This window comes from Palaemon carinicauda, chromosome 31, assembly GCF_036898095.1.
Source record: "Palaemon carinicauda isolate YSFRI2023 chromosome 31, ASM3689809v2, whole genome shotgun sequence".
NCBI lineage: Eukaryota > Metazoa > Arthropoda > Malacostraca > Decapoda > Palaemonidae > Palaemon > Palaemon carinicauda.
The window spans coordinates 49,282,882-49,295,747 of NC_090755.1; the positions used below are offsets into that span (position 1 = coordinate 49,282,882).

General features: G+C 32.7%; 1 protein-coding gene across 1 annotated transcript; it reads right to left on the reverse strand.

Annotated features, from left to right (window-relative positions):
* Positions 1-3,926: 3,926 nt before the first annotated feature.
* Positions 3,927-4,688, reverse strand: LOC137624728 (uncharacterized). The gene has a single exon (XM_068355681.1). The coding sequence runs from the start codon at positions 4,686-4,688 to the stop codon at positions 3,927-3,929; it is 762 nt and encodes a 253-aa protein (XP_068211782.1).
* Positions 4,689-12,866: the final 8,178 nt, after the last annotated feature.

Sequence of the window (12,866 nt, forward strand, 5' to 3'; positions counted from 1 at the left end):
AAAGAAGAAAACACGAAATGAACGGGAACGCAGAAACAATTTCATTGCAAAAAAATGCAATAGCATCATGACCACAATTTGCCATAAGGATAGGCACCGCTCCAAATGAAATCGTATCCGAGATCAATGCAAACCACATACTAATTTCTGAGGGAGCGTGTAAGCTTCAGAAACTAGCCTGCTTTGAACAAGATATGACATTCCTGAAGAACTGACGCCAATCTTGGCTGCCAAAATGTGAATCGTAAGCTTCATGATATACTGTGAAGCCTTTTGAAAAATGTGTTATATATAAACAAATTTATCTTAGGTTTTTGATCGTCATATTTCCAAAGTTTCTTTAGTGAACTTTTGTTAATTAGTTTTGAAGTTTCCATATATTTTTGTATAAAAAAAATTCCCTTATACTAAAGTGTAATTCCATCCCTAAATGGCAGGAGGCCAGAAAGCTTCAAATAAATCCATCAATCACTAAATGTAGTCTTGAAGAAGGTTTACGAAGGTAATCTGAACACCTGACGGCACCAAATAATAAATGGATAAACTTAAATGCGCTTTTACTGCTATTCTAGAAACTATCTGGAGGACAGTCCAGTCTTGATCTTTGAACGCCAACAAGATATTGTCTTTCATTGAAATATGTATGTATATATATATATATATATATATATATATATATATATATATATATATATATATATATATATATATATATATATATATATATATATATATATATATACATAGGCTATATATATATATATATATATATATATATATATATATATATATATATATATATATATATATATATATATATATATATATATATATATATATATATATATATATATATATATATGTATATATATATATATATATATATATATATATATATATATATATATATATATATATATATATATATATACTCATATATATATATATATATATATATATATATATATATATATATATATATATATATATATATATATATATATATATATATATATATATATAATATGTGTGTGTTTGTGTGGTATGTGTGAGTGTCAATGCCTTTATTGTAGGATTTGTAAATATTATATATCAAGAATAACTGTCAAAGCACTAAATTTCCGTTATCTTTCAGTCCAACCCCTGACGAGACGCAATGAACCAGCCCTTCGTCAGAGCCTGGCCCCGAAAGGAGTCGTGTTGAGTAAAGAACCCTCGTCCGAGGATAAAAAGAAGGACAAGTATCTAAATGCCATTTGGGACTAACGCTTTCAAATTATCATGGAGAATGTGACATTTTTATTTTTCGTCTTTTCCTGAGTCATGAAGATGAATAAGGACTAGAAGGGCAAGAGCATATGTTCACGCGATAATTTTAATCATCAGTGGATTCTTATCATCATTATTAATGAAGATTATTCTTGATACATTTTGTAGTGTTGTAAATGAGAGCCATTTCTATTGGACTTTTCGAACTTTTGATTTTCTTCAAATTACGAGAAAGAAGAATGTTGGATAAGGTAATCACAAGTCGCAAGTCTTTATATAACAATGACTGTAACAAGTCTATAAATTACAGTATCCTTTAGAACACAACACTTGTAAAATAGTAGGTAGACACATTTGATATCATAACCATTTGATTATTATCACATTGATTCGCCATCTTCAATGGCTGGCAAAATAGAATCTTGTAGATAGCTCATTGCCATGAAAAGTTTATCCATGCAATAACAACAGGCTAAGTAATAAAGCACGTCTTTCTTTGAAATTTTACCATCATAATGGGAGAAGGTAAGACACTAATCAAATTATGTATCTAATTAACAATATGAATCCTATCGCCTACAACAAAAGAGAAATGTACTGTACTTTCAGGTTATGAAAACTTTCGTATACTAGCTGATTCTTCTTGCCCTATTAGTTCTCAAGATCCTTCCCACTTCTTTGGATATTCATAAAGATAGGAATTTTTGACTCTATTACCTTTTCTAACTGATAAATCTTTAATTAAACGTTCTATATCATAAGACATTCACATGTATATTGAGTAGCCTTTATTTCTGGGATAAAACCATTAAATCAGAATTTTTTAATCTTGTTTAAACGTGAAATGTCAAATTTCAAAATAAAACAAATTGCCAATGATTTTTTTTTTCCTTTCAAAAGGATGCTCATAATCATCTAATACAATCTTTTTTTTTATTAAAGGGAAAGCATATTTATAACTTTATGAGTTATATCAAAATATATTGTTAGATGCTGTTAAGGTAAAAGAAAATCTTCAAAAGTTTATCTACCGGTACGTCTCTTTAGCAGCATCCTTTATTAGAGAACTCACTTAATACAGGTATAATACAGACATAAATGACGATACTAATAATAATCGAACATCGCATACTCCATCCCAAATCCGACTTCCGCTGTGAGATTTGTGCCTCAATCAATTATATCTGAATAATATCTGATGAGATGCTACCGCTAGAATGTTATTGGATCCTTTGTGGAAATGTACCAAAGTATCGGTATCGGTATCAGTATTAGTAGCATCGTCCTTTATTTGTGAGTATCGGTACCGGTATTAGTGGTATCGGCATTTTTGTGAGTATCGGTATCGGTATCGGTATTAATAGTAATGCTGATACTCCGATACAGGTATTTTGAGTTATTCGAATATCCAAGATTTCCTTATGTCCATATTAAAACGTGTTTCCAATAAATATGACATCGCACGGCAAAACAATGAAACTGAAATAGTCTTGCAATGCTTTTTTCTTCTTTTTCTGAATTATGATATTTTCGGATAATATCGTATAATCTTATTATTCTAATGTATATATAAAAAAAAACACTTTTATTGGAGTGGTATAATTTCACATCAAGGCTAGAAACTTTTCATCCTGATGATTTGAGAGTATTGCAAAATTAAGGTGTGTGAAGGCCCCTGTGCACAAGGCTATGAAGAGGCATGGTGTCCGGAGGCTGCTTTAGGCCCCCAGAAGCCAACAGTTCTAAGATGGTCTGAGATGCATTCTGAGAATTTTTAGGATCCTTCTGGACAGGTTTTGCTGTGTCATTCAAGAACAAAATGGAAAAAAATAGGGTATTCTTACTTCCAAACGCTTTATTTTTTATCCCCTGTTACAGCATGCAAAAAAAAAAGATTCTTGTGTTTCATAACTGAACAACATAAAATCTTTAATATCTATTTAAACAACACACAATGGAGTGGAAAAACACATCATCCGATAAGCAGGATATGAAGCAATTACTGTAAAATGTATAATGTTTAATTACACCATCTGAATCTTAAGTAACTGAAGCTCACTCAAGACAGTTCTTAGACAGTTGAACTTTGCGAGCTTTCCTATTTGAAAGTCATGTATGACATCATCAAAACTCATCTGTCATAAAATGGCATGCTCACTGCTCATCAGTGTGAGGTGGTTGAGGCGTTCCTGTGCCATTGATATGCGCAGCCTGTTCTTGATTAGCTTTAGCTTGCTGAAAGATCGCTCTCCATAGCAATTGCTCACCATAAGAACTAGGCAGAGTCTAAGAACAGTCTCTACATTAGGAAAAGTGTCTTGGACCCCTTTCTCTATAATTAACTTGTACAAGAAGTGTTCATGAGATATTTGGTGTGCCTTGCCGTTTACAAGTATCTTGGCAAATTCAATAAATTGGACAAGCTCTATGCCAAGGGTCAGGTCCAGGTCTTCACTGTATGTGTTCAAAAGTTTTGGAGCAGCTTGTTCAATCTAAACAGCTGTCATGGCATCTAGACAGCGCAGGAAACTGAACAGGGAACATATTCTCGTATATGTGGCCAATCGTTGTTTCATAAAAATCACAAATTGGTCAATGACAGGCAGAAAATTTTCTACTCGGAATTTCTGTGCAGGACATAGTTATACCTCTTTTCCTCAACCATAATCTAGCGGATTCATTCGCACACGTGGTGGGCGATTGAGTGTCAGAGTCTGCTTGTAAGTTGTTGTCCCTGAATTCTCTGCTCCTTCAGCTTCATATTCACTAAACAAATCCTGCTTGTCTTCAATCAACTTCTGCGATGAAGTTAATGCAGCAACTGCAGTGTGGAGGTCAGCCTTTGGATCTTGTAATATGTGACTGGTGGCATTTACTCTGTTAAGCACTTCATGCCAGAACACTGTATATATCCCCATCTCAAGCTGGCACATCTGATCATATAAACCTTTTGCTTTACACCGAATTACATCTTTCTCATATTTGTCTTTTTCAATTTTCATCAACGCCTCCTTAAATGATGAATAGCCTTGTTCAAGGGCTTTACTGAGATCAACTCTGGATGACCATCGTGTTGGGCTAACTCTTTTCGGTACAAAGACAGAGCTCCCAGCTGACTTGAGTGTTTTAGTCAGAACCTGGTAACGACGTGTAGATGCAGTAAAGAAGACATGTAATTTCTCAAGTAAATAAAAAAATGCCACAGCAGCTGCACAACACTCTGCTGAAGTTTTTCCAACCAAATTTAGAGAGTGTTTTATGCAGGGAATCCACTCGGCCAGTTTGTTTTCTGCCACCACTTTAGATTGCAGACCGTTCCATCTCCCGCTCATGGCACTAGCATTATCATAAGACGGACCACGGCAGTTTTGTAGGTCGATGTCATGAGTGTTGAGAAACTCCATCAAACCATCAAACATCTCTTGTGCCTTGTGACCTTGGTTTGGCAAAAATTGACAAAGTGCTCAACTGGTTCTGTGAGCTCCATGAAGCGAAATATGACAGTAAGTTGATCAACGTGGCCTTCATCTGGGGTGCTGTCTAAAGATATTGAATAATACTTTGATTTCTTCAAACGCAAGATGATTTCATCCAAAACCTTCTTGCTCATTAGCTGGACAGGCTCATCACATATGATTGAAGAAAGGTAGCTCGTATGGCCCCGTCTACCATTTGCATGCTTTTGGATATGTTGCTTCAGAAAATCATCATATTCAGACAACAGCTCTAACACACCAAGGCAATTTTCATTATGAACGGATCCAATGATCTAATCATCACTTCTGATGGCTAGGCCTTGTTCACATAGAAATAAAAGCACGCTCACCAATCTTTGCAGAAGACTATGCCAATAATCCTCAGATTGGGCAACTTGTTGTGTCAACTCATGGTCAATTGTCCCTATTTCTGCCGTCTGTCTCGTCAGTGCCAGGACTGATTGTAGGTGATCTTCCGATGTTTCGTGGTCTATGAGTCTAGCACTAGCATGCCTCCAATCACAGAATATTCCATGTGTGAGCTGTGATCGTGGAGCTAACATAGGTTTGCAGACATAGCAGTAGACACCTCCAGTACTTGGAGAAAAACACAGCCACGATCGACTGATCATTTCCCCATTGAGCATGCGTCATGCAAACATGCCAACTATGCACTTGCGACTTTTGTTTTCTCCTGTCTGTTGGTAGGACTTCTAGTCAATCAGTTTTTCATCACAATGCTGCAAATCCTTTGAACCTTTCTTTATCCAGTAGTCTACCACCGATTTACTCAGATGGTCAGGCCATTTACCAATGTCAGTGTCTGTACCAATGGCATCTGCATTTATCATCATCTCATCAATAGTATCTTCTGATTTTTCTGGTGGCTCAGGGGATTCATGCTGTGATTGCTGTTCATCTGGAGTCAGAGTTGAGGTCTCTTGTTGACTTTCTTTGTTCTGTTCAGATCCTACTGCATCAATGATTGCATCCTCGTCTTCTTTTTTAGATGTTTTTGGAGTCTCCATGCTGGAATTTATAAAGTCTGTCATACGAGACATTTTTGCAAGTTCTCTTGCTTCTTTTTCCTTTTTCTCTTTGGCATGCTTTCTTTTTTTAGCTCCACTGGCATGGGTTCGGGCATCCCTGTGCCTGTCACCAAATCCACTCATGATGAACTCTGAAATTGAAAACAAAAGAAAAATAGTTTTTTACTGTAATACGAACTGCGTCAATATCATACCCAGGAACTGATATGGACAGCGCTAACCTGCTACAATGAAAGCCAGAACACAAGTGATTGTGTGAACTTTTGCTGAAGCTAAGGATCAGAGCCAGGTCCAGTACAGAAAATAAACGAGAACCGTTACAACCGTACAAGATATCAATTATGAAACCATAGAAAACGTAACAAAATTGGTTATAGCACTAACTTTTAAAAAGTAATTCAGACTATTACAGAAAGAGAAAAATCAAGGAAATTTACGTTTTACTCTCTGATAGTAAGTATACACAGTACCAATGCACTGGCTAGCGATAACTGCGTCTAATAAGGGATGAGTCGTGAGTAGAGCTGCCAAGCTCGTATTGCAGACTTTCGTATTATTGATTTTACACGATGAAGAACAAGAAAAAGATATGTTTATTTTGTTGATATTTGGTTTTGTTGTTTTCTAATTTTGTTTTGATTGATTTTTTGTATTAATTTTACTCTCTCCAAACACCCGAACATTTTTGGTGGAGGCCCCCTTGATGTGGGGGCCTCTGTGCAGGTGCACCTTGTGCACAGTCCTACAAGCGGCCCTAGCTAATTTGGTAACAGCCACGTGTTTCAATAATTAGAATACGTACTTTGCTAAACAAAGAAGTTTAGTATTACAGGTAATTTCTTTTACTATCCTCATACAAATCTTGTTATGCATTGTAAATTTCAATTCTCTCCCACCTTGGTGTGTACTAGAATTCATGCAGACAACTGTAACTAGGTGTTAACTAAGACACAAACGATGATGTGTAAAAGATAACACTAATAGGGAGAAATTCGCCGAAATTGAGCGTCGGAAATGTAAACCTATTATATTTTTTTTTTCCTTTTTTTTTTTTTTTTAGTCAGAGGTATTATTTTAGATCCTCTCGGTAAGACTAAATTCTCAAATGTAAATAATCCACTACTTTACTTTCTCTGTGAATAGTTATTTTTTTTTCAATTTCAGAGATCTGGTTAAACTAACATTATTATATTCAGTAATAATAATAATAATAATAATAATAATAATAATAATAATAATAATAATAAAAAAAACATATACGGAAATGTATTAGACTTATAATCAGATGTTGTCATTGCCATAGACATAGCCATAATTTAACATGTTAAAGCTCTTTTCATATAAAGATTTTTTTATATATTATTACACTCCTAACTGTGGTCATATTGCCAAGGGGAGTTCAAATTACCAAAAGCTATCTGAATATCAAGATTTTTAATATATTACTACACTCTCCTAATTGTAGCTAGTTAGCCAAGGGAAGTTCAAACTACCAAAACCTATCTGAATATCAAGGTTTTTAATAAATTACTATACTCTCCTAATTGTGGTCAGATTGCATAGGTTAGTTCAAACTACCAAAAGCTATCTGATTATCAAGATTTTTAATAGATTACTACACTCTCCTAATTGTAGCTAGTTAGCCAAGGGAAGTTCAAACTACCAAAACCTATCTGAATATCAAGATTTTTAATGAATTACTATACTCTCCTAATTGTGGTCAGATTGCATAGGTTAGTTCAAACTACCATAAGCTATCTGAATATCAAGATTTTTAATATATTACTACACTCTCCTAATTGTGGCTAGTTAGCCAAGGGAAGTTCAAACTACCAAAACCTATCTGAATATCAAGATTTTTAATAAATTACTATACTCTCCTAATTGTGGTCAGATTGCACAGGTTAGTTCAAACTACCAAAAGCTATCTGAATATCAAGATTTTTAATATATTACTACACTCTCCTAATTATGGTTAGTTAGCCAAGGGAAGTTCAAACCACCAAAACCTATCTGAATATCAAGACTATTAATATATTACTATACTCTCCTAACTGTGGTGAGATTGGTAAGTGAAGTTCAAACTACCAAAATCTATCTGAATATCAAGACTTTTAATATATTACTACACTCTCCTAACTGTGGTCAGATTGCCAAGGGAAGTTCAAACTATCTAAAACTATCTGAATATAAAGACTTTGAATATAATAATTCACTCTTGTAACTGTGGTCCGATTGCCAAGGAAAGTTCAAACTATCAAAAGCTATCTGAATATAAAGACTTTGAATATAATAATACACTCTCCTAACTGTGGTCAGATTGCCAAGGGAAGTTCAAACTATCAAAAGCTATCTGAATATAAAGACTTTGAATATAATAATTCACTCTTCTAACTGTGGTCCGATTGCCAAGGGAAGTTCAAACTATCAAAAGCTATCTGAATATAAAGACTTTGAATATAATAATACACTCTCCTAACTGTGGTCCAATTGCCAAGGGAAGTTCAATCTATCAAAAGCTATCTGAATATAAAGACTTTGAATATAATAATTCACTCTTCTAACTGTGGTCCGATTGCCAAGGGAAGTTCAAACTATCAAAAGCTATCTGAATATAAAGACTTTGAATATAATAATTCACTCTCCTAACTGTGATCCGATTGCCGAGGGAAGTTCAAACTATCAAAAGCTATCTGAATATAAAGACTTTGAATATAATAATTCACTCTTGTAACTGTGGTCCAATTGCCGAGGGAAGTTCAAACTATCAAAAGCTATCTGAATATAAAGACTTTGAATATAATTATTCACTCTTGTAACTGTGGTCCGATTGTCGAGGGAAGTTCAAACTATCAAAAGCTATCTGAATATAAAGACTTTGAATATAATAATTCACTCTTCTAACTGTGGTCCGATTGTCAAGGGAAGTTCAAGCTATCAAAAGCTATCTGAATATAAAGACTTTGAATATAATAATTCACTCTTCTAACTGTGGTCCGATTGCCAAGGGAAGTTCAAGCTATCAAAAGCTATCTGAATATAAAGACTTTGAATATAATAATACACTCTCCTAACTGTGGTCAGATTGCCAAGGGAAGTTCAAACTATCAAAAGCTATCTGAATATAAAGACTTTGAATATAATAATTCACTCTCGTAACTGTGGTCCGATTGCCAAGGGAAGTTCAAACTATCAAAAGCTATCTGAATATAAAGACTTTGAATATAATAATTCACTCTTCTAACTGTGGTCCGATTGTCAAGGGAAGTTCAAACTATCAAAAGCTATCTGAATATAAAGACTTTGAATATAATAATTCACTCTTGTAACTGTGGTCCGATTGTCAAGGGAAGTTCAAACTATCAAAAGCTATCTGAATATAATAATTCACTCTTGTAACTGTGGTCCGATTGTCAAGGGAAGTTCAAACTATCAAAAGCTATCTGAATATAAAGACTTTGAATATAATAATTCACTCTTGTAACTGTGGTCCGATTGCCAAGGGAAGTTCAAACTATCAAAAGCTATCTGAATATAAAGACTTTGAATATAATAATACACTCTCCTAACTGTGGTCAGATTGCCAAGGGAAGTTCAAACTATCAAAAGCTATCTGAATATAAAGACTTTGAATATAATAATTCACTCTCGTAACTGTGGTCCGATTGCCAAGGGAAGTTCAAACTATCAAAAGCTATCTGAATATAAAGACTTTGAATATAATAATTCACTCTTCTAACTGTGGTCCGATTGTCAAGGGAAGTTCAAACTATCAAAAGCTATCTGAATATAAAGACTTTGAATATAATAATTCACTCTTGTAACTGTGGTCCGATTGTCAAGGGAAGTTCAAACTATCAAAAGCTATCTGAATATAATAATTCACTCTTGTAACTGTGGTCCGATTGTCAAGGGAAGTTCAAACTATCAAAAGCTATCTGAATATAAAGACTTTGAATATAATAATTCACTCTTGTAACTGTGGTCCGATTGCCAAGGGAAGTTCAAACTATCAAAAGCTATCTGAATATAAAGACTTTGAATATAATAATTCACTCTTGTAACTGTGGTCCGATTGTCAAAGGAAGTTCAAACTATCAAAAGCTATCTGAATATAAAGACTTTGAATATAATAATTCACTCTTGTAACTGTGGTCCGATTGTCAAGGGAAGTTCAAACTATCAAAAGCTATCTGAATATAAAGACTTTGAATATAATAATTCACTCTTGTAACTGTGGTCCGATTGCCAAGGGAAGTTCAAACTATCAAAAGCTATCTGAATATAAAGACTTTGAATATAATAATTCACTCTCGTAACTGTGGTCCGATTGTCAAGGGAAGTTCAAATTACCAAAAGCTATCTGCATATCAATATTTTTGATATATCACAACACACTCCTAACTGTGGTCAGATTGCCAAGGTAAGTTCAAACTACCAAAAGCTATCGGCATATAAATATTTTTGATATATTACTATATTCTTCTACTAGTGGTCAGATTGTCAAAGGAAGTTCAAACTATCAAAAGCTATCTGAATATAAAGACTTTGAATATAATAATTCACTCTTGTAACTGTGGTCCGATTGTCGAGGGAAGTTCAAACTATCAAAAGCTATCTGAATATAAAGACTTTGAATATAATAATTCACTCTTCTAACTGTGGTCCGATTGTCAAGGGAAGTTCAAGCTATCAAAAGCTATCTGAATATAAAGACTTTGAATATAATAATTCACTCTTCTAACTGTGGTCCGATTGCCAAGGGAAGTTCAAGCTATCAAAAGCTATCTGAATATAAAGACTTTGAATATAATAATACACTCTCCTAACTGTGGTCAGATTGCCAAGGGAAGTTCAAACTATCAAAAGCTATCTGAATATAAAGACTTTGAATATAATAATTCACTCTCGTAACTGTGGTCCGATTGCCAAGGGAAGTTCAAACTATCAAAAGCTATCTGAATATAAAGACTTTGAATATAATAATTCACTCTTCTAACTGTGGTCCGATTGTCAAGGGAAGTTCAAACTATCAAAAGCTATCTGAATATAAAGACTTTGAATATAATAATTCACTCTTGTAACTGTGGTCCGATTGTCAAGGGAAGTTCAAACTATCAAAAGCTATCTGAATATAATAATTCACTCTTGTAACTGTGGTCCGATTGTCAAGGGAAGTTCAAACTATCAAAAGCTATCTGAATATAAAGACTTTGAATATAATAATTCACTCTTGTAACTGTGTTCCGATTGCCAAGGGAAGTTCAAACTATCAAAAGCTATCTGAATATAAAGACTTTGAATATAATAATTCACTCTTGTAACTGTGGTCCGATTGTCAAAGGAAGTTCAAACTATCAAAAGCTATCTGAATATAAAGACTTTGAATATAATAATTCACTCTTGTAACTGTGGTCCGATTGTCAAGGGAAGTTCAAACTATCAAAAGCTATCTGAATATAAAGACTTTGAATATAATAATTCACTCTTGTAACTGTGGTCCGATTGCCAAGGGAAGTTCAAACTATCAAAAGCTATCTGAATATAAAGACTTTGAATATAATAATTCACTCTCGTAACTGTGGTCCGATTGTCAAGGGAAGTTCAAATTACCAAAAGCTATCTGCATATCAATATTTTTGATATATCACAACACACTCCTAACTGTGGTCAGATTGCCAAGGTAAGTTCAAACTACCAAAAGCTATCGGCATATAAATATTTTTGATATATTACTATATTCTTCTACTAGTGGTCAGATTGTCAAAGGAAGTTCAAAGATTTTCTACTTTATGTGATCATAAAATTTTAGAATTATCTTTTAATTTTCTTTTTTTTTTGTAAGTGTATGTTTGGGGCAGGATTGAATTTGATTACAGAAATGTGAGCGTATTTATCAAGCATGGAAATTTTTTACCAAAAGTTTATTTCATGGGTTTTTTTGAAGACGAAATTCATACTAATGAATGTTTTTGAGTGTTATGTTTTGGAATATTAGCGTTTTTGTAATTGTAATTACAATTTCCAGTTTCATTGAATTTTTATAGAAAAAATCATATATATATATATATATATATATATATATATATATATATATATATATATATATATATATTTATATGTATATATATATATATATATATATATATATATATATATATATATATATATATATATATATATATATATATATATATATATATATATATACATATAAATATATATATATATATATATGTATATATATATATATATATATATATATATATATATATATATATATATATATATATATATACATATATATATAGGTATATATATATATTCATATGTATATATATATGTATATATATATATATATTCATATATATATATATATATATATATATATATATATATATATATATATATATATATATATATATATATATATATATATATATATATATATATATATATATATATATATATATATAGTACTATAATTAGACACCCTTGTTGGATAAGCAAGATAATACAGGCCCAAGGGCACCAGTAGCGAAGATAGCCTAGTGAGGAAAAGTAATAAGGTTATAAATAAATTATATGAGAACTAATAAAAAAAATGAAAAATATCTAGCGATTTGTTTAAATAGCTTTGTTAGATATAGAAATATGAAGAGAGTCTTATATCAGCGTGGTCAACATAAAAACATTCGTTACATGTTTGAACTATGGAAGTTGCTCATATTCAACTGCCTGATTAGAAAGAACATTACGCAATCTGCTCACAGTGGAATAAAACGTTTAGAATGCTGTTTATTGTAGAGCGTCATAATGGAGAAGACATGACTATTAGAATTACCTGAATACCTCCTACTAGACATAGAATGGTACATTCTAGGAAGATTTGAAGGAAAATGATGGTCGGAATTATAAAAAAATCTTATGCAACAGGCATAAAGCACTAGCTGAAGGAGGGTGTCAGAGATTGATATCTAGAGCATGAATAAGAAATTTAATATACAGCAAGTTTTTGTCTAACAAATTGAGATGAGATTCAGCTGTTGAAGACCAGTCAGGAGAACAATAC

Bases quoted from the DNA above. Each gene is read 5' to 3' on its own strand.
- LOC137624728 (XM_068355681.1), bottom strand. From the start codon at position 4,688: ATGTTTGATGGTTTGATGGAGTTTCTCAACACTCATGACATCGACCTA.